Source organism: Ciconia boyciana, chromosome 3 (genome assembly GCF_034638445.1).
Source record: "Ciconia boyciana chromosome 3, ASM3463844v1, whole genome shotgun sequence".
Lineage (NCBI taxonomy): Eukaryota > Metazoa > Chordata > Aves > Ciconiiformes > Ciconiidae > Ciconia > Ciconia boyciana.
The window spans coordinates 69,317,698-69,345,407 of NC_132936.1; the positions used below are offsets into that span (position 1 = coordinate 69,317,698).

The 27,710-nt window shown below is 36.4% G+C and overlaps 1 protein-coding gene across 5 annotated transcripts in view; it reads right to left on the minus strand.

Annotated features, from left to right (window-relative positions):
* ZDHHC14 (zDHHC palmitoyltransferase 14) overlaps positions 1 to 27,710 on the minus strand; it is a 112,558-nt gene that overhangs the window by 15,785 nt on the left and 69,063 nt on the right. For all 5 annotated transcript variants that reach the window (XM_072856042.1, XM_072856043.1, XM_072856044.1 and 2 more), the window contains 3 exons: positions 21,144 to 21,302; positions 8,707 to 8,844; positions 4,583 to 4,631 (listed from right to left, as the gene is read on the minus strand). In XM_072856042.1, coding sequence (XP_072712143.1) covers positions 4,583 to 4,631; positions 8,707 to 8,844; positions 21,144 to 21,302 — 346 coding nt within the window. The remainder of the gene's footprint in view (positions 1 to 4,582; positions 4,632 to 8,706; positions 8,845 to 21,143; positions 21,303 to 27,710) is intronic.

Genomic DNA, 27,710 nt, shown 5'->3' on the forward strand with positions numbered 1-27,710 from the left:
AATATTTAATAACAAGTAGTTACAATCACAAAATTCAGGATAGTCAACTTACAGTCCACAAGTCCCTTGACATCTCTGGGGTACTTCAAAGGGGTCAGCACAAATTAAACTCAGAAAAGCAAGCCTATTGTCAATAGGCTTTAGTGTACTGGCCACTGAGTAGCATCTACACCAGCAAATATTTAAGGGTCTGCAGACTGAAAAAAGGCTAGAAACTACTGATGAGTGGTTCTGATCTTAATTGCTGAAATTTAAATTTTCATGTTCACCCTGTAAAAGTCATCACACTTGTATTAAGACAGGTAAATTGATAAGTAACAGTAAATAACAGTTCTGATGGGGTGAGGGGAAGACCAAACACAAGAGAGGTTACCCAAGGCCAGCCAAATAGCAAAGACTGAACAGATATGTTTGTACAAATATTTAGTGCACAATGGGAGTCTTGAGCCAGGACTAAGGGTTCTAGATCTGTGCCCATACATATAGCAACAACAACAACTACTGAGTAAACGGCATCTCAGTCATATGTTCTAACTGCTAGACTCTCCTGTCTTTCTTCTGTTACTGAAGTTAAGATGCTGATAGGGATCCTAACACTAGCATCAAAGTGCACTAGTCCAAGTAAAATACAAGGTCCACTTGCTCTCTCAAGTCCCTCTTATAACTGGATATATTCTACATTACAACTGTGGGGGTGCCTGAATGGCCCAGCCTTGGCAAATGGCCTGGATAACAACTCCTGTTAAGCCTGTGAGTGTAAATAGTTGGGGTGGGGCTGAATATTCAAAACTCAGCAGCATTTGCCCAAAACATAGCATGTTAAAGCGGAAGACTATCAACTCCCAGCTCACTGTGCTGCTATTAAACAGTAGCTGAGGAATTACAAGATGACTTTTTGAAGGAAGCATCAGCCTGAATTGTAAGAAAAATCACAAAAAATGGCAGAAGATAACTTGAAGTGGGAACAGCAGCAGTCAAAACTTGGTTTGGTGCAGCCACAGGTCACTGCTGGCATCTGCCTAGCCCAGACAGAGCACCCTCCCTGTCAAACGCTGTTAGTAGTCTGCATCCAGACAGCAGACTGCCAGTATGGGGTACAACATATAGGGACTTGCATGAGGTACATGTATGCGAGTTCATGGGGTGCTTTCTCACCTGCATGTTGTAGGGAGCAGCACAGGTACACGTACAGCAAGAGCACCCACACCCCCAAGAGGGTGAAGGTGTGCACGTGCATGTGTGTGCACACCACTAGAACTTTTCAAACTACCTGTGTTTTCACTCCTTATAAAGTGCATAACCCAAATGCCATAAAGAAGGCTTGAAAAGTGAGATTGGTATACTAGGAAAGTCAGTCAGCACTCAGTGTTGCATACTTACTACAGTTTATATCATTCCTTTAACTCTAAGAGAGTGATCATCTCAGCAATAAGACAATAAAGTCACTTCTAAACTTTATATAATCAAGCATAAAGAGCAACTTTCTATAGGAGGCTTCCTGCCATATATTTTTATTTACACACAATAGCCATGAACTCAGAATACATCTGCTTCAAGAATGTTATTTTCTACAACACTTCAATAGTAAAATTTTTTGAGGGAACATGAATCAACAGCAGAAAAGGCTTTGGTTCCTAAAAAAACAGATATAATAAATCAGTAGGAACATGACAATGGGAAAAGAATAGGATAAAAATAATCTGTATATAACCATATGCCAACCTTTAGTGAAGTCAGTTTCCAAGACAACATCAACTCAAAATATTCCAGAAAAGGACAGAGCCTTAAAACATACAAAAACATTCTTATCACTGAACCTATCAAGAGAAGAGAAATATGACAGTTCCCTCACCATTATACAGAGACACACACTGGAAAAGGCACGGATGTACATAAGTATTTGCGATAAATAATCCTAAGATTAGCTAATAGTGAAGAGTTTTGTATTGCAGGTCTGCTCTCAGCTAATGAATTGGGAAATACCTTAATTGTCTGTATAACTTCCTCTAGAACCTACTTCACTCAAAGTGGTTTAAAAGCCAGAAAAGAGACATTTGCATTCTGAGCAAATCCGCTCCAAAAGCAGCAGGATGACCAAAGTGCATTGCTGAGCAGCATGTTCACTACTCTCTCCCTCTCATCTCCTCCTGAAACTATGTGGAGAGTCAAACCAACACAAGATAGGAACTCAGCCTCAGCTGACTGTGCAGCAGCCACAGCAAAGCAAGGAGAATGAGGGAGAATGGGTAAGGAAGTAGACTGTTGTCAGCAGAGGGTTCAGAAAGGTGTAAAAGAAGGAAACAGCCCAGAACCTGAGAGCCAGAAGGGCTTCCTGCAACCTCATCAGATGACTGAGCACACCACTGATGGATTGTTCCTCACCATGATTACACTCAAGAGGGTCCTGAAATGCGAGTTTCTCCCTCCACACAGTAGTTCCTACTGACAAAAAAGATAATTCCTTTCAGTTCAAGACCTCTTTCAGCTCCCCACTGAAAGGGACTTCTTTCCCCAAGAAAGGGACTTCTTTCAGTTCTCCACACCAAGATACAAAGATCTCTAGAACAGCAGGGGTGGTTCATGTTAGATTAACATGACTCCCTTAATTAAATATGAGGCCATTAATTAAAAATCAAATACAAAAAAGCAATATATTCTCAATACAAAGTATAAGTTACTAGCATAATATGGTATAACACTCCCTTGGTATCTCACACAGGGTTGTTAGCAAGATAGAAATGGTAATGTCCTCTGTGCCTGAATTGACTGGCTTGCCCCAAAGCAGCATTCCCAATACTATCTGGACAATTTCATTTTTTACTGTGAAGGGATTGTAACCAAACTATTAAATTGTCCAACATATCACTATCAAACCAGGCCATTTCTACAAGATGTGCTACTGAGCCTTTCAAATCAGCACATCTCTGAATACAAATTATGAATAAGCAGCCCATTGTTCCTGTATAAGGATCCTCAAATGCGTAATCAATTACCTTTTGATTTAAGGACAATTGAAAGCTATTCTCAGTTTGAAAACAGTTTGAAAGAATCATCTTTCGTAAGAATTGATTGTACTTGTTTTAATTGGAAGCTATTGTACTATTTACAACTGTTTGGGCTTTGTAAAATCTTTTATAAAAAAAAAATCTGAACAGTGGCTTTGCTTAAAAAGGGAGTTTACAGCTCAATGACTCTACCTGATGAACACACACACAAAAAAACCCCATACCTGCAGAATTTGGAGAATTTGATACTTGGAAAAACTACCTGGAAAGAGAGGTCTGCCTTTATGCACAACTACAAATGACAGAGTAAGAGGTTTTTCTTCCTACACTTCTGTGGAAAAGAGCAAACTGTGCACAAAAGACTTTTCCTCAGCCCAAGTATGAGAAAGAATTATTTTTATAGTAACCTTGTGAGAGGTGCAAACTTCTTATTCAGACACGAATCGTTCAAAACATACACATAAGGAGTGGGAAGCTTACAGTCTGTACAGAAATGTAAGGAAGAAACTAAACAGAAGTTATATCAGCTTCCCATTTTTCCATTATGTTAGCTGCTTTCAGACAGGAAAAAGGAATATTTTCCATTCTCACTGAGTGTAAAATATACAGAAAGCTCCCATGAAGTGACAAAAAGAATACGGAGTATTCACAGAATAGAATCACAGAATGGTTTGGGTTGGAAGGGACCTTTAATGATCGTCTAGTCCAATGCCCTCACCATGGGCGGGGACATCTTTCACTAGATTAGGTTGCCCAAAGCCCCATCCAGCCTGACCTTGAATGTTTCCAGGGATGGGGCATCTACCACCTCTCTGGGCAACCTGTTCCAGCGTCTCACCACCCTCACTGTAAAAAATTTCTTTGTTATAGCCAACCTAAATCTACCCTCTCAGTTTGAAACGGTTGTCCCTTGTCCTGTGACTACAGGCCCTGGTAAAAAGTCTCTCTGTCTTTTTTATGAGCCCCCTTTATATATGTAAAGACCAATGAGGTCTCCCCAGAGCCTTCTCTTCTCCAGGCTGAACAACAATAGCAGTCCTTGTGTATGCATGTGTATACTTTTATGTAACTTAACAGGTTAATACTTGAAAATGACGTCTCTAAAAACAGTAAATAAACATAAGAATACTTTCAGGAATTGAACTCTTCAGGGACAGCTTATGGTTGCAGTTATTCCACAATCTACTTTTTCTATCCTGACAGGAATCAGTCATTTTGCATACTTTCTGTTGTAAAAGCAGAAGAATTATTTAATATTTTAAATGAAACCACAGCATGGGTATAGTGTGAGATATATTTATGAATTCCATCACAAATACAGGGAACATATTTCCATCACACATGGAAACCACAGACCTTTGTCAAGACTACTGCTCTGCAGAAGATGAAGAATAAAAACCATCCCAGGCTATAGTCTCTTTCCTACCTCCAACACGTGGTGAGAAATCCTGTTGTGCAGGAAGTGATGATAAAAAGTCCCAAATGCACATATCCAACAATAGCAAGAAAACAAGCAAAAACACACCTCAGATGTTATTTTGCAACAAGATCTACAATTTGTTTCAGTGAAAGGATATCTTGCAGGACTGTCCTTCAGGGCATTGAGGAACCCTGTTTGTTGAGAACCTGTAGAAATAGAACCCAAAATTACCAGCTCAGTAAGAAATTGGACTACAGCCTGTTTTCAGCATAGTTAATGCAATTAATATTTGAAGATCAACTGAATAATCATAGAATAGATTTACTAATATAAATCTGAGATTATGTTGCTCAGCAGCAACAACGTCAGAAAAAAACCGTGGGTAAGTTATCAGGTCTAACATCTGCAGGATGTTTTCTCAGTCATACCAAATTGATGCCTGCATACTTTCCCATGAACAAGATTTCTGATTATTCCTGTTCTTTTCGGACCTAATATGGAAACAAAAAATTTATAAGCTACTTTTTTAGTTTGAAATACTATTTGTCAAAGAAACTTTTTTACTTTGAAAAATTTATACTATAAACCCAGATTCTCAACTTTCCCTCCTTTGTTCTGGAAGCAGTCAAAGTTCTCTAGACTATAATCCTGCTCCTACTGCACTTGCACAGGTTTTTCTAATAGGTGCTTGCTGCCTCTGGGCAAATACGAGAATATCCACTAGCTGAAAACAGGTCAAGAGTAGCATGCTCCAATGAACTAGAGATGCAGAAGCATCCACTTGGGTTCCACAGCCATGAGATATTCATCAAAAAGGGCAATTGGACAATTTTCTGATAAATACGCAACAAGTGAATTAGTCTGTAGAAATTGACTCAATGTCACATAAGCATAAGGCACACAGTTTGCATTTTACTTTATAATTTAAATTATTTAAATGCATCAGGCTGAAAGTCTTTCCCACAGCAAAAAGTTTCCCCTTAGCTAAATTCATCTGAAGATTTGTATGAAGAGAGAAGAACTTTGTCTTTAAAACAAAAAAGGGGAAAAAAAAAGTGTGTGTGTGTATACACATATATATTCTCTAGACCCGCCTGGTCAATTTTACTGTTCGCCATTAGAAAGGGAAAGTTACTTACCTTGTATTTCTGAGCCTTTTCAGACTCTCATAACTGGTTCTTAGCCTCAAGGCACAAGACTAGTGGAACTTCCCCCTACCTTCTTACTATTTTTAGGATCCTTAATGGCAATGGCAGCAGGTAGGTGTGATCTCTATTCCCTACTGCTGGTCACACTCTTCCAAGCAGTTCCCAATATATCAGAAGGGGAAGGTTCCTCACTGCAACATACAGTTGAAATACTGATGCCTCAAACAGAGCTGAGTAACTGTGAAGATAGGCACTACTATTGAAAATGTGTTAAGCTTGGGGAGATGGAATAAAATCTTGCAAAACAATGCCTTTAAAGTATCTGATTTACAAAGTAATTTTATCATATTCAATAATACTATGTGCAAACATTCTTAATCCTGGAAAGGGCAAATTTCCAATGAATGCCTCAAAAGTAAGACCGCAGAAAACAGAGAGTTAAGATGTATCTCACATCTCATCACCACTTATGCCACCTAAAACTAGAAAAATGCCAGCTTGCAAGATTTATTGAAAATGAAACAGATTTCAACAATTTTTCTAAATCAAGAGATATTAAAAAAAAGAAAACAGGTTTCCTATGTAATCAACAAGGTCAGAGGAAGAACTTCCCTATTAAGATGAACCATAAAGGTGGTAGGGTTTTTTGGTTTTTGGTTTTTGTGTTTTTTTTTTTTTTTTTTTTTTTTTTTTTTTTTTTTAAGGTCAGTGCTCACAAGTTGCTATAAATATCCCTCAGTCCCTTCCTAAAAGGATATTGTCAGAAGGCATTCAGTCTAACACAGGATATCTAGAATAAAGTGTTGCTGATGGGAAGGTAATCCTGCTAGGATCATCTTCAGAAGAGCTAAGAACAGGATTTGATTAAGTCAGCAGGACTTCCTCTAGAATCAAGAATTTTGCCAGAACTTGTGGAAATACAGATGGATGACACCGAAACACTGCAGGAAGATCATAGTCCCAGGTCTAAAAACTGAGACTTTATTCAGACACGCTAACACAAAGCACTCTATGCCAATTGCAAAGGTTCAGATTAAGTAACGGAGAATCCTGCTTAATGGTTAGCATCAGCTGAAGAACTTCAGGGCTGCAAAACAGAATGAAAATGGTTGAGTGGTAACTATTAGAAAGGTAGATATGAGGACTTTTAGAAGCATGGTAGGCACAAAGAGAGTGGAGTGATCGATATGATAAAGAAACCTTATTTGTAAAGAACTCTTTTTTTTGGACTCTGTCAAGATTATAGTAGATAAATTGGAAAGCTGGCCATGAAGCTCAAATGTAGGAAACAAATATGGAGGAACCAATCACAATTCATACCTGCTCCCATTGCCTTTGAGGACCAAACAGTCTTTAGAACTACGGAGGTTTTTCCTGTCTCATCCAAGGTAAATAAACCTCCATAGTGAGAAGGTTTTACAGCTGATATACTTAAGTCAGCATTTAACATTTACTATACGTTATCTGTAACATCTACACAGTGCTAAAGTTCTGCTCAACCACACAGAGGCACAATTCATTTCTCTGCTCTTTGTCTAATTCACACTTAGAATTAGGTATGGACACTGCAAAGTTAAAATCCACTGGATAATTCCACTTAACATACAGAACATGAAATATTGGCATAATATTGGTAATTCATATGCTGAAAACTGCAAAAAAAAGCACTGTACTGTTTTACAGGTAGGCTAGCTTCAAAAGTAGCTTTATAGCGTCAGACAGGTATTTTCAACTACTGAATTCTAGCAGAGCAAGGTGACAGAAAAAACCCATGCTTACTTCTTCTTAAATGTAAAAAGCGTGCATGTATATGCTCATATATGCTCAAATAAATTTCAAAGATTTGAGTATTAATGGAAAGTGTTCTCTTTCCAATAATTACTTTTCCCTTTTTAAATAATATGTACATCTTTTCTCTGCTCTTTCAACTGGTATTAGAAACGCTGTATCGGGCAGTGAGAACAACTTGTTGATTCAGACTCCCCCAAATTTAAAAGTGGCCCTAGCTCTAGTCTATATGCTAGATTTCTGAGCTACAGGAGAGCCGCTCAATGCTCTTATCTTTTTTTTGTGAAGCACAAGTAAGAGGAGGAGTTCTGGTTTTTTAAAATACAAATTTTCGTCCCTGCACAGTGTAAGTAATTTAGGAAATTGAGCCCAATCTGGCATATTTTTCAGTAAAGCATTCTCTAAATATTGCCATTATCAAGTTAGCTTTATAAATGTGTTATAAACTGAAATTATTACTTCTATCAGGTTTCCATTGTAATACAGAATACAAAGGAATAAAAAGATCCAATTTCCAAAACCATTAAAGAAATATTGTTTAAGGCAATATCCTATATAATTAGTGAAAGACAGAACACTCTTAAGCTTCCTAGTGATAGTGGGTTAAAAAAACCCCACAACATACAAAAGGCCTTTAAAGACAAGTCATATAACCTATCACCATAAATTAGAACATCAGCATCATATAGAAGCTAACAAAATTTGTTATGTGTGTGGAAATAAAAAGGCACTACCCAAAAGGGTCTTGAAAATACTCTCCTCAAACCCGATCCAGAATACAAAGAAAAAATCAAACTCATGAATATTCTTTTTCCTATAGCTTATCTGATTCATTCAATTATAAATTGGTTATTCTCAGAATGTCTATACAAATGAAAGTAACTTGTGTTAAAAACAGGGTAGAAAAAGATGTAAAACTAAACAGCAAACAACAAAAAGTGTAAATTAGCTCCAGTCTATTTCTTAGCAATTTACGTGTTTGTTTGAATGGCAAGTGACCCATGCTTACAGTTAAAAAAAGCACAGAAAAGTTCTTTGGCAAAATGATACTATCTGTATACTTAGACATACAGCATGTGTGCTGCTTTTCCAATAAACTGTCCATAAAAGTCAAAAAATTAAGAAAATTAATACTGTATTAAGATAAAGCCAGCACTAGATCAATGACTACCATGACCAGGGTCTACTACAGACCAGAATGGGACTCACTGGGGATTGCGAAGCTTCAGAGAAAAGGCAAATAAATAAATAAATAAATAAATCCTGAATGATCAAAAGATTAACTTAAAAATAAAAACTCAAGTAAATGGCTACATACGTAATCTGATTTCACCAGCATACTTACGAAGGATGACGTGGGTGATAACGAATGCAAATATAAAGACTGTCAGAAAGGACAGAGATAAAATAAACATATAAAAAAATCTGTAGTTTCTTTTCCCCACACAGTTGCCTACCCAGGGACAGTGGTGATCAAACCGTTCTGAAATGAGAGGCAGAAGAAAAAAAAATGGAAAACAATTAATAAAATGCCCTTTATTTGAAAAAAGCTCTCTGAATACTATATTAAAACTCATGATTTAACTGGCATTTGCAGATTAGCCACAGAGAAATTCTTATTTAGAAAGGAAAAAATAGAAAAGAAAAAGGGAGTATTTTAATGAAACCTTACAGGTTTTAAAGAAATCAAAGCATGGCTGAGGTGAGTTCCTGCTAACAGCATTATTGTGATAAAGTGTGCAGTCAGACCAATAAGCATGTATTTATCCAGTCACATGCAGTGGTACCAACTCAACTGGATTTTATTATTTCAAAATAAGGATTTTTTTCTTCCAGTGACTCTTCTACTCAAAATTGGAGGTTTTTATGTTGTTTTATTTATATCTGTCACGATCACACCTCTGACTTTATGTCTACTATCATCTCATCCATCCATTATGGTATATGAAATATTTACACCCTCCCACTTCCTTTTATTGCTTCACTAAAAATATTCTCCATTCCAGACCACCTATTTTTCCACTTAGAGTTCACAATGCCATACAAAACCTCTCAAAATAGTAAAACCATTCATATAAGCCATTTTTCAAGTGTTAAGATTCAGACAGCCTTGTAAAATTTGCTTATACTTTTGGGGGGTTTGGTTTTTTTGTTTGTTTTTTAAATAATCTATTCATTCTTGCAGGAATTTTCTGTAAACCACACGGTATAAAAATTGGTAGATGTCATCTGAATGCTCTGTTACCCTTCGCACTATAGGCTCCCTCTTCTTTTTACTAAACCAAATCCTTTCCCTTTATTTCCCTGAGAGATCAACTCGTTCATGAGACAGGAAAAGGCCAGGGTGGGTCAGAAATTAGTGTCCCCAACACAGGGGAAATGCCCCAGCACTGGAAAGCAGCAGAGAGAACAGTTTGCTCTGCTACTCCCCAGGAAGCCTGGACCTGCCTTCCCATCCCAGTACGGTGGGTAATGGAAACAGAGTAACTGTCAGGAAACAAACCGGCATTTCCTAACTTTGCTTTGGAGAGATTACACTGACAGAATGACAGAATTTTAAATTTTTTAATCAAATCCAAGATCATACCATAAGACAGATGCTCTCACGCTGACTCCCTCTCACTCTCTGATCCTTGTCCAAATCCTGTTTTGTTTTCTGTGACTTTTATGCCTCCATTGATGTACAATATCAAACTATTTGTAATTCCACAGGCAAGGCGAGCTACAAATTTGAAGTCCTTAAGCCCTATGTTAAAGAGGCACATCTGTCCAAGCACACCAGTTTATTTTAGCTATGGCTTTATGTTCAAGACCTACATTAGAAGTTTTCCTTGAAGGACATATTTAGGATTATCTTCATTTACAAAAAAAAAAGTCAAAACAACATGCACAACAGATTTCTGAGTTCACCACACTTTCAGGGTTTTTTTAAAATGGTTTTGCGTGACAGCTGTTTGGACCACATGTTTCTGCCATAAATCTGTTTCAAATTCCAATGGGGCTATTCAAGGTGAAGTTAGTGAACTTTCTTAGGATAAGGCTTCAGAAATACTTTGATTTAATGAGTACTGCTAAGAATACCAAGAACTAAACACTCTGGTATCTAAAAGGGTAGGTAATACTACCTTTATTCAGTGCAATACAGTTGTATTCCCAAAATAAGTTGACATTGCATTGGAACAGTGCTTATTTTTACATTTGTGCTTCTGAATGAGTTCTTATGCTCTGATAAACACTTCATTTAATGGGCACCTAATACAACACATGAGCAAAAAATAACACAAAGAAAAATACAGTTATAGAGCCTTTTAAAGAGCATAATCCTAGGGTACTTTTGTACCCTACTGCTTCAGGAAAAAAAATCATGACATGCCTTTGGAAGATGAATTCCATATATACACATTCATTCTCTTCTATGTTGACACAGTAGGAATCAACAAATTATACTGACATAAAGCTCGGTATCTAGCCATGAAACAATATTTAGATATATGTAGACATCTATTTGATAGATTGAGATAAATGCAGACAAACACACACATACACCCCCCCCCCTTATAAAAACACATAAATATATATACATACATATATATTCCTTACTAAAGACTGACTTGATGTTTTTAACCTACTTGTCACTCCTTTGCAATTTCTGTCTTCAAACTTTCTTGGTAAACTGAAAGGCTCTTCTTTCTCAATAAATACCTTGCCAATCATTGTGAAGCTAAGTAACAACCTAAGATGTTTGTAAAGCAAAAATGGACAGAAAAGGCTAGTTGGATATGAAAAACATTGCTACAGTGTTAAACCTGAATCAACTCTAATGAAACAGGAGAAATATTAAAGGGTTTACATGAGTGTTATGAATGAATAAACGGCCTCATTTTTCTCAATCATAACATAGAAAGGGATGTGATGTTTATGCTATATGCCACAAAACAGTATATTAAAAAGCAACAGATTATTCTACTCAGCAGAGAAAAATACGTAAATACAAGTTAAAGATAATAGCCTTACAGCTTGTGAGCTGCTCTGGTTAGTTGTTAACGCAAGAGAAAAAAGCCAATCTTGGCAAAATAAACAGACACATACTAAGCAGACTTCTAATGCTGTTAAATATAAAGTCTCTTAAATCTAGAGCTGTTTCTTCTTCCTTACAAAAGGACATGGCTTAACAAGTATTAATGAAATAACACAATATCTTAAGGTTCACCTCTGGCACTCCAGATGCCTGCAAACTGAACAACCAATGATTTGGAAGAGGAAGCTCTCCCTGACATCTTTACTTGGCTTGGACAATGTTGGCAGAAAAATTAAGGTTTACCTTCACTGAGAAATGAAGAACTACTGGTGCTGAGAAAAACTGGGAATTCTGGCCCTCAAACTTAAAATGCAGAGCAAATATAAATGCAGCTGATTGTTATGACGAGTAACAAACTGTTTAGAGGTGATGACTGCAGTTCTGGTTTAAATTTATAGGGTATAGGTAATCATACATTTCTGACAAGGTTAATGTAAAAATATTTGAGGCAAATGAAGAGAATCAAGACACTGGTAATACAAACTCTTGTTAATAAAAAGTGTATTAGAACTATTAATGAGGAAGGAAGAAAGCTGCAAGGGCTGAAAAGTTTGTCTATGGAAGCATCTCATGTATAGAAAAGTTGTGACAGATCATCCTCCTGCACTCAATTTTAAGCAACAGAAGAAAGGTATTTGCCTTCAGGATGTGGTATGACGTTACAGTCATATCTACCTAATCGAGAACTACTGCTGAAACAGATGGCCCAGCTTCTCCCCTTTTAGCAGTTCTGTGAACAATCCCTTGCCTGTGTGTTTATGGCTCTCTGTCCTTAGGCCAAGCCTGGTGTTCGTTTTACCCTGTGCAGCGCTGGTTGTCAGAGCCAGATGAACTTAAAACTACGGTTAATTTTCTGTTGCCTAGCTCCCCAGACCAGCTCATCACAGTATCAGACAAACACCAAAGCTGGCCCAAGTGAAGCAGTGAGAACACACTGCCAGAGAAGGGATGAAATTACCCTTTCAGAAGCAGTTAAGTGTTAATTCAGCTTAGCTGTAACACCAACCTTACTACAGGCTAACACTTATCAGGTCTGCAGGAGAAATCCAGTTTTGATTAATTTTTCAGGGTCTGAGAATAAAAACTGAAGCAAACAAAAAAGACTGAGAAAATATGTGAACAGTTTATAAGGTGAAGTATCAATGAAAAGAGGAGATGGTAAATGGAGACTAAAAATGCTGCTGTAAAGACCACAGAAAACCAAGGAGATAAGGAACCTCAAGAGCCATCAGTAAACCTGCAACAGTGACTTTATCTTACTAGTCTTTCCCAAGTGATCAGCAACTTCAAATTTGGATAGTAACTTCTGAGGATAGCCAGCATCCCCATAACCAAATCCTAAGGGTGAGGCTTCACAAGATAACCAAGCCAATCTAAAAGCTTAGTAGCAGTGAAAGAGATAGTCACATGCTGCCTTTCCTGCCACTTCATCCCGCTTCCTTCTTTCATTGTCTAAGCTGCTGATGAGTCAGGTCAGTTCCTTGAACTGTCAGGAAAGAAAAAGTGGAATTATTTTGTTCATTGCTTAGTGAGAAAAACTGGCTTACCAATGGCTGTGTGTTACTAAGGGCTGTGTGAACAGGCACAAAGGAGAGAATCACACAAGGGGGGGACCGGGGGGGTGAGGATGAAGTTCAGGTACTGTCCTTCTGGAAGTAGCAAGCTGTCAGCAGGACTCAGTGGTCTCATTAACACTCACCTAATAATACATGCTAACTGGATGACAGAAGAACATACAAGTTACATCATACTTCAGACATTTCTTTCAGTTTTTACCTTCCCCAAAACATTTACATTTGAAAGCTTGCTTAAGAAATGTTAATCTGAATATCTCAGATAAAAACAAAACTGAGAACATTTCCCATTTTAATAAGCAATGGTCTTGTAGATGGAGAGTGTTTCCTTCAGAAGCCACACTGAAGCACGTTCCTTGTTGCTCAGAACCAAAGAGTCAAATCTCTACTTTTTCACAGCACAGCGTGTAGACTTATATGTCTTATCCTTATATGACTTATATATAGACTTATCCTTATATGTTCAGCTTCCATTTTTCAATCACCACACTCCAGGAAACCACGTACAAAGTGACCCCAATGCTTTGCTTCCTCTTTCAAAACATTTAATAAAAGCTTTATCATTTACAAGGAACAAAAAAGCATTTTTACTTGGAACATTTGTAGGCCAGCTTGGCCCTTCAGTTTGCAGCTTTTCTCGTCTGTTCGCACTGTGATCTCAGAAACATTTATTATTATTTATGAACTGCTTCCTTTTTCCTTTGCTCAACTGGATCACTGCACGCCAACATACATTTTCTAAAGCTTAATATGAAGGCAGGTCTCAGACAAAAAGTCTACAGGTGCAAAAATATCTAGGTCACTTTACTAGGACATTCCAATGAGCACAAGTTAGAATTCACTTGCTAATTCTTCCATCCCATTCAAGTAAAGCATTGTAGGGCAAAGATACAAACCTAAGGCATTCACCAAATGCTACCATCTTTATTTAACAGATGCAAACATGTATCCCAGGACTGGGAAGAGTCAACAGCCCACTATTCAAATCTTGCGTCAGTCAAAAAATCACATTACAACTCAACCAACTGGGCCAGCATTACTCAAAATTACTTTTGATAGTAGCAGTACAACATAGGACTACAAAGTGCATTGTCATGGACACACACTGAACAATTATGTAGAGATACTGACACATCTGCACATATTCATAATGATGACAATTACAGCTTTTTGTAGGACTATGATGTCATGATATGACCACATCTATTCAGGCTTATTGACTTGATATTTTGTATGACAAACAGTACTTTCAGAATTTGGTTGCTCTTGAAATGTTTAGGAAAACAAATGAGGTTTTTAAAAGTCCATATAAGGAATACTTTTTATTACCAAAAATATTTATTTTCTTCTAAGATATAGCAGTTCAATCCCAAAAGCCTGCTGAGAGTCATGTATGCATGCACAAAAGCAAATATAACCATGGCATTAAATCCTTTACAGTCAAGAAAATTGTTTATTTAATCATATTTAAAAAAACTGATGGGACTTGCCATCAATTGGCAACAGCAATCAAATATGTGGATCAATTTAACTTAGACAACATTCACCTGTGTGACAGTCATTCCCCTGACAATGCCTTTGCTGTTACTTTTGTGGAATTAAATCAGAGTAGAAATTAACATGAAAAGAAATGGTGAATAACAAAAGACTGATTGCAAGTTACTTTTTATGCATGCTGATGTTATTTTAGAACATCTGTTATGGACAATGCACAATGGATCCTTTAAATCACCGAGCTTCAGTACTTTTGTATTCTGATCCCAAATCAAAACACCCGAACAGAAAGAGCCTTCTAGCCTCAAGGTTACATTTGGGAAATACTCACCAAAGGTTTACTCCAGATTACATTCTGGATACTACACTAATCTCTACAAGGTGATGCAAATGGAAACAGCAATGTAACATTGTGAAAGATAGGCTTCTATTAATGAAATAAATTAATAATGTGCATGGATATCTACAACAAAAAGTCAATCAGAAGCACAAACACAAGGGCTACTCAACAAATATTTCACTCTCATAATTGTTTAAATACTGTCCCAGACAGATAAGCTATTTGGGTGGGGTTTTTTAAGAAAACCAGTTGCAATGTCAACTTTTTCCATGCTAATCAACTTCAATAGTGGCAGACTAATGTTATTCAAAAAAAGAAAATAAACATGCTTAATCTTTTAAATAAAAATAGCAATTGATTTATTAGGAAAACATCCAGCCATTGCCCTAGGATAGCTCATAGTAATTAAACTATATTGTCACATATCTCACTTCACTGCTACCTCCAATAATAAATGTTGACAAATTAACAACAAACCCCTTTGACTGCATGCACATTAATGGTGACATTTTCAAAGGCAGCAGCAGCAGCAGTTTAGAATGACTGTTCTTTGATAGGTACTCTTTAGAGGATAGGCACTCTTCAGAGTGCACAGCAAAGGACCTCACTGCTTAACAATCTCTCCTTACATACCTATTCTTGTCAATACATTACCTTCACACATTGGGAACCAAACAAGTGCCAGACACACACCCAAGCGTGGAGGAAGAGAATTAAAAACCCCAACTCGTCCCTAGGGGAAGTGTGGTATCCTTACCAGGTACCAGCATCCACAAAGTTCATGGCTTTGTTCTTCTCTTTTCTACATTAAAGCACTTTTTTTTTTTTTTTTTTTTTTTTTTTTTTTACACTTCTGTTGCTGCCTTGTATCTGCCTTGGAATTCCTTAGCCATCTTTCAAATTGTGTTTGCACCAAATGTAAATATTTGCTTATTTTCTTAGGTTCCTAATATTTTTTTTTTCCTGGTAATTTCTCTCTTTCATTTTTACTCTGACACCTGAGGTTTACAACATCATTTATACAGTTGGGTATTATGATCATCTCTGCTTGTTTTATATGCAGACCAATATATAAGCCTCAACCTCTCTCTGAAGTAACCTATAATATTATTATCTTTTTTAAAGAGACTTCCAGCCATATTTTCCAGTGCTTTGGCTTAGACTTACACATGGCTTTGACACACATGCCATGATCCCTGAATTTCTAAAGTACATCTAGTATGTAAATGGCACAATCACCAACAAATAATATATCACTTCTGTAAGTGCTGGTGTGTACTCTGTTTGGCAGCTTTTTGGGTGTCTCAAAAAGGTAGCACAAACAAAAAAGCCAAAGCCATTTCTCACATGTAAAAACTGGGAAAAAGTATAACAGAAGAGGGAGAGGGAAACAGAAGAGGGAAACAGAAGAGGGTAAAACTACCAACTTTATAGTTTTAACTGTTCAGCTAAAGAGTCACGCCAAGAGACCCAGAGCTAAGGTTTAACAGGTTCAAAAGTCAGGCCCCAAAGTGAAGTGCAAATTGTACTCTCCTCATTGCAGGAAATGTAAGGAAAGAAATAGGCAAAGGTCATGAAAAGGAACGGAAAGCAAGAAGGGAGATAATAAGGTAATGAAGGAAGAGTGCTACAAAATGGAATTAAAACCAAGCAAAACAAAGTCCTGACATCAAGTAAATACACACTGATTATAAAGGACCACGAAGTCCTGGGAAAATTACTCTCACACACAGTTGTCGGTGTTATAAAAACCAAACTGTTACGATGCCAACTCTCAGCCTGTTTTTGAAGTAATTTGTGTTCTCCAGGCTGGAAGATGGTGGTATCTGGAGTGACTACAGGGAAGAGCTTCTCCCAGAAGACACTGGTAATTCTCACTCTTCGTCTTACATTGCATGTGTTATATATTACATGTGTTTTAATAATTAATTCCCCATTTTAAGAAAATAAATTTACAACACTGGTGCCTAATCTGGAAAACTACTTTTAAAAACAATTATTTTATTCCAATTCTGCTGTTCGGCATACTGCTGTGTACATAACAACTTGTATTTTCAAAACAATAAATTAATGTAGTCTGGTCAAGACCAAACCCGAAAGATGATGCCTGTAATTGCCTGGGAGAAGTGCTGTACAGAAGCAATGATTTAACCAGAAAGGGGGTGTCTATTGGCTTCTAATATAGCATGTTTTCTGTCAAAATCTTGACACTTGGTCTCATGTTTAGGATCTATAGAAAAGCAGTCAGACTTACAAGTGAGAGGAATCCTATCTCCTACAGAAAACAGAAACATCAATAGAAATTGCCAGTATGGTATGCACACCTTCAGCACTACTGGTATCCTGGTTCCCCACCTCAAGAAGTTTATATTAGGAACAGAGAAGGCCAACTAGGATCCATCAATAGCTACTGAAAAGAAAGGGATAACCCCCCAGGGTTCAAGAAGGCCTATGCTGAAAATTTCTGAGAGCGTGAGAATATTCATCAGGAAGCATCCCCAGTGCTCGCCCTCTTCTCCCGTCCTTCCCCAGGGATCCACTCTGGCCATAGTGGGAAACAGGCTACTGCATGAACCAAAACTTTGGTCTAGCTTAGTATGCCATTCTCGTGTTCATCAGTTATCTCTGAAAAATCAAACTAAACATTTCTAAGTTAAGTTGTGACATCCAATTTCAAAAATTTGAGCTTTGAATCCTCTGTGGGGAAAAAAAAATAAAAAGATCATGTGTTGAAAGCTACACAGTGGAACTGGAGAAGAGAAGCTATCTTTATGCATGTCACACACAAATTTACGATATACGGATTTTGAAACAAATAAAAAGGCTATATTCTTAGATTAATATAAATGGTGGATCTCTTCTTCCACCATACTGGATTTTTGCCTTACTCTAAATCAGTTACTTCATTTGATAAGCAAAATGAAGGCATGTGAATGCAAGGAAGGCTTTAGACATTTAGATTATTGGACTAACTTGCTTTACTGCTTGCTAATCATTACTCACTGTTTCTCATTAGTCATTCCGTACTATATTTAAATAAATTGTTTGGAAATAGTCAACTGCTTCTTGTTCAGCTTTTATTATAGAAATCAAGTTAAACAAGACAAAAATTTATTAAAACAAAACAAAACAAAAAAGGAAATTACACAACTGATGTTGAAATCATCAAAAATAAATGAAAAAGGTCATTTGGTAATTTCAGAAGCAAGTCCAGCCATTGGCTTCTTACTAACATCACACAGTGCAATCAAAACCTCTTGTCAAAATCCAGCAATAACTAGCTTGAACTTATGCTCAGAATTTATGTCTGCTGTGGTTATTCTTTTTTTTTTTTTAAGTCTGTCTCTCTTGTGTTTGTGTGTGCATTATTTTAAATTAATTTATAATTTTTAAGCAACATAATGGTACACAGAAAACCCTTGAGGGGCTAACTTCCAACTGCTATTCACAAAGGCAGTTAAAGAAAGTCAGTCAGAAATACACTCAAGATATTTGCCTCAGGGCAACCTAATTTTTGAAGGCATTATATAAATACAACAAGCTGCATTTGTATGAAAATCCAAATTTTTTTTGGGATACTACTATGAAAATATTGTAAAACTAAAGGAGTTTGAAGTATTACTATGGGTAGAACTCAGATTAGTTCTGGGTTTTTTTTAAAAGCTATTTCTTCATATTTTTATCTAAATATACTACGTATCCATTTATAAAACAATTTAGTGATGAAATGAAAATCAGAAACAAGATCAAGTAACAGATATGCTTACTAGACAACTAGAAAGTTAGGATTAATTCAAAAGGGGGAAAAAAACCTAGCAACTAATATATTTTTGTATGTACTTACATATTTAAAATGCTGCTAAGGATTCCTTACAGAATGAAAAGCATCAATAGAAAATACAGAATGAAAGAACCTCTCTTTCACACTGCATTCATTTGCCCGGTATCATAAAACACCTTTAGGTAAAAGTGGCATACTGTTTTTTCTGAGCAGGGAGTGCTGGTTTGAAGAAAGACTCCATTTCTGTATCACATAGTCTCACTAGTTAGTTTATAACTATGCAGCAAAAGCTTCAGGAACTATGTGGTAAAAAGGAACGCATAGCCATATTGGTAGCGAGCTGCAATCGTAAATTACTTAAATATCCGTATGCATGCGAAGTAGGAATATTTTTGCATTGGTTTAGTTACATTGATAAGGAACTAGCAAATGACGGTGGCACAAGACCACTCATTGCCATTATAAGATTTATTCACAAACTAAAATTAAATAAAAGCATAATCACAAAGACAATCCTAACTTAAGAGTGGAGGTAAACTGCATAACACATGCTGATTAAGTGTACGCTCTTAGACTGTTAGTTTTCCACAAGTACACGAGCAATCCGGTTTTCTTGACACCTATTTTTCACAGAAAATTAGTTGTAGGTACTTGTAGATTTCACTTTTTGCATTCAATACAGCTGAATATTTATATGATAAATACCTGTACCTAGTCAGGAAACAAAAGCACTACGCAACGTACCCTGAAAAAGTAATAGTTTATTGTAATTCCCATTATAAACACTGAGGAGAAAAACCACAGCAAATTCATTCCAATAAATGGATGGAATTATTTTAAAACAAATAACTTCAAATTAAAAGCTGTGCAAGAGGAAATGACAATGATCATACCTATTTTACGAGCAGAAAAGACTAATCTTCTTGGATACAATTATCGCTTAAATGAGTCATTTGCTCAGACTCTTTTCTGATATACATTCATAATAATTCACATCTGTTGCTTCATCACAGACATAAAAGACAAAGATTGTTTAAGTTGTTTCCCCCCCATCACTAATGGTATGTTTCACAGAGCAGGTTTTCCAAATTTAGTATGAAAAGGACACAATCAGATTACAGAATAACCTGTAGAAAAATCCTTCTTATCAGTTTATTAAAAAAGCTGAAACACTATTTTAAAATAAGCTTCAGGATGCATGTGTGGGAGTTGCTGTTATTTATGCACTCTCTCGGTAAAAACAACAGCCTTTAACTTTTATTTACTGCACTGGTCAACAACTGCATTTTCACATTATCAGGTTTGCTGAGCAATACCACAACACTAATGTCCAGGTTACACATCTGATATAATATTTTTCTGAAAATGTGTCAACTGCAATTAATAAACATCCCTACTTGCCAAGTTCAATAGCTTTTACAACACTTAGAAAATTCTAACACACCAGAAAAACTTATTTACTGAAGGAACCATCTACAGATACCAATCAACAGCACAGGGCCACAAGGCTAAACTTTTCACTCTGATGTAAGTGTACTTCCTAAATTAATATCTTCTAAACACGAAATTGCAATTCTTCCAATGACTGCTTCATATCTAAAAATATCACTGCTGAATGCTGCAATTACATTTCTCAGCTGGAGACATCTTTCTACATTATTTTCTTGAATTCACAAGATCCAGGCTCAACAGTGTGCTAATCAGCTGCACTAAACTCTAAATGTGATCTAATTAACTAGAAAACTAGTCAGATTTGATTGGTGGGGGTTTTTTGTTTGCTTTTAAATCCAAGCATATCTTAATCACCTTGCCTGCCCTCCAAAGAAATTAGTCATGAAAAAAGACAAGAAGTTCAGAGGAAAAAAAAACCCCTACCATTACAAAGTATCCTTAGGTCCTGACATCATCTACTTACTCTCAAAATAGCATGCTTGCCCAGTAATTTCTTATGGATTCTGACTTCAGAATTTCTATTCTTAAAACTGTTCAAAGTAAGAATCACCTACAGTGTATATTCTGGTCACAGTGCAAGCCCTCATCATTTGAACTGTGCCTTACAGTCAGTCTGAAATGAATTGCAGAAGCAGCTCCTTGCCCTCAATTCAGTTTGGTGAAGGAAACAATTCTAAGACTCCCGTAAAGCTTGGTCCTCTCTGTATGAGAAAGTTCATCGCACATACTATGCAGCCCTATTTGAACTGGGTGTGTTCTTTGTCTTGCGGAGCAGGTCAGGAAAGATGTATCAGAAGATCAGAAGATCTTCTTCCTTACTTCATCAGAAGATATTTTTCCTTCCTAGATTAGCAACAACTATCTGTTAGGCCAAATCTCCTCTTCTGCCTCCTCTAAAATTCCTACCATTTAACAGAGTTTGTAGGAAAGAAGGATGAACACAGCAAGTGACCTCATGAGTAATCTTGTCACTAACTGATTCTTTTCTCTCTCATATCAAAAGTATTCACAACAATATATAAGCTACTAAATTGAACATATGTCATATCTTTTTTTTACTCACCTACGCAGTTATCACAAAGGCTGCAATGTGAGGCACGAGGTGGGCGGAAAATCTTGCAAGTAAAACAGTATTTTAGCTTCACTGTCTGTCCATTGATGATCACTTCTTTTGTTCTGGGAGGGGGGCGGTATCCTCCTGAACTGGAGCCATTTGCAATATCTAAACATGGAAATACAACACAACACATTAAATTTTTCACGAGCTATGGCATATGCACAGAACTGTCCTTGATGGCAATTTATAGCAAGTTTCAAATCTATATTAACATAATTAAAATAAACAACTTTTTTCCCCTCCTCATTCCCCTAAAATAACACGTGGCAAAAAGATAATTAATTACAAATAGCATTCATAGCCAATCAATTTGAATTTTAAAAAAATACCCAAACTCAGTTCTCAAATGCTGACAGCTACCTTGATTCCAAAACTCTTACACTCTCATATCCCCTAACAGTTCATAGAGACTACATTAAAGACAACTGTGACTACTGGTGCAGGATGGTAAAACCTGGACAAGTTAACTTTAGGATTTTCCTGAATTTTTTAGAATTCCTATAAATAACAAATAGTCTCTCTACAACTGCTCCAGAAATTCTACCATCTAATGTAGAATCTGCACATTTACTTAAGCAACAGCAGCTCTGTCATTAGAGCTTGGCACATGGTAGAAATAAGACCAATCATCACTTTGAGATCTCTTAAATGCTGTGATACAATTGAGCACATTCAGAATAGTATTTCACAGCTCTTGCTGTTTCAAAGTTTGAAAATCTAACTCCCAATGTTACTTTTACACATCTTGAAGTTTGTTTGTTGCATAAAAATAGTTTTCAACTACCTCATTTAGTACAAGTGGTGGGGTTTGGGGTTTTGTTTCCTTGCTTTTGTTTTATTTTAGAACATCAGCATTCATTTTTCCAGCAACTAAAGGACTGATTAGGCTAAATCATTAAAGTTCCATTTTGTCCTTTAAATGCTCCCAAGCTGAGCTATACTCTGAAAGTTGAACATGTAAAAGTGGTACCTTTTTCTCAGTTTACCTCTTCTTGTATAATCACAATCAAATCAAACCACAGAAGTGAAAAAAACCTAAATTATTACTCTTAGACAGGCAGAGCAGGAAGAACAATAGGAAAGTAAAATAAATTATTTTCCAATGTATGAATGAAACTACATTTTGAAGTCACAGTCACCTGCACAACTGTGTTTTAAGTTGTCCCCCTCACTTTCATGTTGGACAAGCATGGGGCTGGAGATGACAGGTTACTAAAAGATCCATGACTTGTATTTGAGCTCAGATTGTTAGAAAAGTCACCCACAATTACAATTTCTGCCAGGTCTGCAGACATATTTGAAAAGCCTACAACCTACACATTTTCTAAGGGGGCAACCAGAAAGCCTCCTACCTAGCAAGGTATTCAAATTAGTGACAGCATCGCTGTGCTAGCAAAGGTGTAATTATACAATATGCTAGATTTGGCAGCAAATCTAGCTTAAGAAGTTCCCATCTGCAACATGCTCATCCACTCCATAAATATGCATCAATAAAAGTATGTGTGGCACACCACTGTAAACTTGACCATTGAAACAAATAGACTTCAGAAAACTCTCTTGGAGAAGAAGGTGGAAGGAGGGCAGCAATAGCTGAGAATGGTGGAATCAGGGTGTGAAGCTCCTAAGCATCCCTTATGAGAATGAAGTGGTGAATACTGAAGAAACAGCAGCTTAGAAGCAGCCTACTAGCCCCTGATGAGGTACAGACATTTACTTGTGTTGGATCTAAACCAACCCCTGCAATGTTCCTGGGACGTTGGGCCAGGTCCTATGATCTGCATGTGGAAGTACGGATTACTGTGTGGCTCCCATAACAATGAATAATACTGATTTTGACCTCAAGGCCAATACTACTTGACACAGTATTTTTTATTAAATAAGCATTGCATTACAAGCTACTAGTGTATTTACCTGCTGAAGCATAACTAGACAATAAAAGTTGTTTAATGTGCAATATGGACATTATCTTAAGTTTCCTATTTTTGGGGGGGTTTACGGTTATGTTGTTTAAAAGAAACTCATTAATTAAATTATTGTGATTTTAAAGCACTCTAGCAGATACAAGAATTTGATGAGGTCAATAGAAATAATTTAATTTCTTCAGGTTATAGTAAAAAAACCTTTTTTAAATTTGCTTGCATAACAGTTTATTTGTCCTCATGACACATCAGTTTGAGTTAAGTAATTTCTGAGTTTTGCATTCTAATTCAGAGTTAAGCTGAAAAGATGTTCTTTTGAGGGCACAGCACAACTGTGCTTGTACTATTTAAAGCTTTACAGAGACATGGATGATTCCAAAATCTAGAAAACAGGGAAGAATTTCTTATAATTCAGAGATTACATTTAAAAAGCTTTCATATTTACAATGAAAACTTCTTTTCTGTAGAACAAGTTATCATAGGCTGCATGAAATGCTGAAATAAATAACTTGGAGTACTACTAGTACAGATCTACCTCAGAAAATACTTTTTAGGGGAGAAAAACACTACAGTAAATTTTTTGTATTAAAAATTCCCTGCAGCTGATTTTGGTTACTGTCACTGAAAAAGACAAATATATTTTAATACACTATACTTTTGGTGACATCATCACCAGCAGGCTTGTAATATTCTTAGTCCTTCTATAAATCCATAGGCCTTACAAAACACAATGTTATGCCCATTTCTGACCATAGTCTGGTCAAGATAGACTTAAACTGTGAACAAAAATGCAGGTCATTAGCCCTAATTAGCTTTTTATCCAATAGAGCATTTAACATGTACATGCATAACATGTTCATTAATAAACCAATGATTTCTATTTGATACTCATACTCAAATTTAGGTGCATAATTGTAAAGAATACTAATGAAGGCTGAATTTTATATAGGTGTAGCTTTCTATACTGCTAGAAATATTGATGCATTGAATTTCCTAAAATAACACTAATATTTCAGATTTTCTTCTTTTACAAAATCTTATTATTCATGAATATGTACATAATCATTGAAAGAAAATGACTTAAAACAGTCAAGGTGAATTGTTTAGAAGAAAACCACTCCTTTTTCTAATGAAACATTTATGCATAAAAAATGCACATTGACTAAAACCAGTATTTCCCCACCTTTCAAGAAGTTAAAAAAGTGCACTGTATCTGTTTTATTTTAAAACTGGCTCTGCAGAATCTCAAAGGCAACTTCCCTATTCTCTGGTGGAGAAGGGAGACTACTGGCCAGCCCATTATACTTACAGTGCTGGTTTTCTAAGAGGATTTCCTTCCAAACCTTTGCAGGGAAGTTCAAGTTCACAGGGACAGCAAATCCTAGCTCTCTGAGGAAAATTAATCTCAAAATCCAAGGGTGAAAGCTGATGTAAATGAAATTAATGAAAACAGTCTTGCTGACTTTCCACAGAGTTGGGATTTTACCCACAATCCTAAATTGCATAATCAAACATGAAAGTCCCAGTCTTTCTGTTTATTAACAATTTTTTTCTGGAAAAAAGCAACAGGGCAAGGTCAAATGTGCTTGGATTTAACCAGATTTATCTAACCTAAACGTGGTAAACATGTCCTGGTCTCACAGTTATTTTTCAGACTTCAACTCGACTGCTCAAACTTGGGTTCTAACACAGTTAAATCTTTTAATATCTTTATATCTTTTAATATATGCAGTCCCTTAAGGCATAATAAGATTAACCTTTATGGAATCACCTTCCCCAAATAAGCCTCCGTTTGACCACTGCTTTTTACACGTTTCTCTTCCAATCTGTTACTGATGTAGTAATGCAAGTCATTTTACAAAAAGGTTAAAATTTTCCCACTAATGGGATTGCCTTCCATCCTCTCTGCTCCGACACATTTTATAACTTCTCTGGCAGTGTTAAATGTTCATGCACTAGATGGGGCTCCAGCATTTTTATTGCCCTATTACAAAAGACCCAAACATAAAACTCATATCCTTGCAGGACCAGGGTACCTGACCTGCTGCAAGAAAGTCACTCCAAGTATTTAATGGAGATACAGCACAATCTAGCAACCTTCTAATGTGACAACAAACTCCACTTAGATATCTCAGATTATTACGCTGAAAACAAATGGGAGGTGCCATTTAGATGAGACACAGAGGCTGGAATTTTGTATACATATCACCAGGATTCTCCCACTCAATCAAGCATTTGCTTTTTTTGTCAATTTTCCTAAGATCCTAGGACAAACAGTTTCTAGAAGGTCTCTCCATGTTGTCTCTACACAAACTTAACCACCATATTATGCAAGGTTTGCTGTCAACTTTAAAGGGTCACAATTTCAATCTTCAAACAATATCACTAGAAGAGTTAGTAACTTGAAGTAGTTGTAATGTTTCCTGCTAAGAAAAACAGATAATACAATGAAAAAAATCTTTATGTATGACCTGTAACATCTGAAGAACACTCCCCACCCCCGCAAAAACAACCCCAAACCTGCAAAAATGCAAATCTCCTCTAAGAAATGTCTTCCTCTGTGTTTAACCACTTAAATCTAAGCTACATGCTTAACAACAGTGGGCTACAAGAGGAAAGAGTCATTTATTTTTTTTAGGGAAAAGAACTTGATCAAATAATATTTTCTTGTTTCTAGACAGTCAATCTCAGGGACAAACAATACTGGGAACGTGGCTTAGACTGAAACCAGCAGCTGCTAAATGCATTCTTCGCATAATTCTTCATCTGATAGCCAACAAGAGATACCAACCAAATATTGTTCCTGACTTTAGATAAAAGACTTAATGCCTTGATTTCAGAAAAACCTATGTATGGTTTTCTCAAGAGAAGATTGCATCATCTTCTTGAAGTCTAAAATTTTATGTGAAAGGTATTCTCGCTCCCAGAAAGAAACGTAATCTTTAGTGATTTGCTAAGGGAAAGAAGCATAGAGAGTAAGAGCTTTCTGAAAGACTTACCTGATGCACAAAGTAATTTCACTAAATTTATTTCAAGAATGTTGTTTAAAGCATGCAATATCAGGTATGACTATTAGCCTATCAAGCCGGTATCCCACTTTTGGAGAGAAAGCAAAACATACCCATATTGTACCCACAAGCGGTATGTATTTGTTCAGGCTATTGTCAATTGTATGAAATACCTATGCTGTGGCACAGATTTAATTTTATAAGGCTCTAAGGAAATCAAATTTTGCATTTCAAAACAAATGAAAGACAGGCATGGAACTGTGGAGAAGTCTCGAATGTAATCTTGAGCATCAATGAAAATTAGAGCGCCAAGACAAAAACAACTTCCAGAGATGGTGTGCTGGTGTAGTTAATATACTGAGTTCAGGGCTTTTGAAAAGGCAAAAGAAAGCAAGCAGAAACTGTGAACTGGCCTGAGCTGGTTGTACAGAATAAATTAGGAAGATATACATAAGTTAAGACAGTTACCCTGAAGAAAAATCCAAAGCATTTCCTTGCTATAGATGGGCCTTTGTAAGGCTGGAAAGATAAATTACCATGATCACCTTTTTATTTGTCTGCATCACCTATCCAATGCAAAAAATATTGATATTGTGGAAGAACTGATAATCTTGTATGCATCAAATGGACAAACACTTTTGCATCTGTGACACCCATTCTGCTGGGTTTGGTTATCCTTTTAAGCCTTCATATTTAGAAGTTTATTATCCTATAAACATTTTTCCACTTGCGGTGACTTCACACTAAACTAACTACAAGAGACATATCATAACTGCAAAGAGGTTACAAAATAAGGCTGCTCCTAGTTTTCACGTTCCCATAGAAACAACAGCCCCTCTCAATACAGTATTTTGTGCGATCACAGAAAACATGCTTATATGTACCATGAAAAGGATGCAACTACCATTGAGGTTGCCCTGGAAAAAATGACTTTTCAATTTTCATGAAAGTTGTAATCAAAGTAAAAATACTACATCAACAAGTTTAATTTCCCATTTGGGAAACAAACAAACAAAAAAGAGGTCTTGTTGTATTTGACTGAGATTATAGCACTTTTATAGCAAATAACCCTACATCATCTCCAGTGATTTTGCATTATACAAGCCTCATGCATCTAGTTACTTTTGTTCTATTATATTATATGAAAAAATACTAGAGTATTTTAAGACCTATGCTCCTTCCCTCTCTTAAGTCAAACACGTATATTTCTTATAGGTCATGTTTTCTAGACTTCTCTGTTTTGCTGCCTTCCTCTTGAGTTTCCACACATGGTGTCAAAAACTGGATAGTAACCTGAGCCCTCATTATCATTAGGTATTGCAGAATGTCACTTCTCCTGGTTTATGTAATGAGTCTTTTTCTAATGCATCCCAAAAAGAATTTCCCCCTTTTGTCATGATATCACGATGCTGACTCAATCTGTTTGTGGATAATACTCAAGTCTCCTTTTACTGTACCATTCACTACTGAGCCCCCTTTTTGTTAGTATTTGATTTCCAGATTTTTCTTTTTCTTTTAACTACTACTACTTTCCTTTTTTTGACCTGCACTTCCTATGAGCTGGCAAGAAGTGTGCAAGTTCTCTT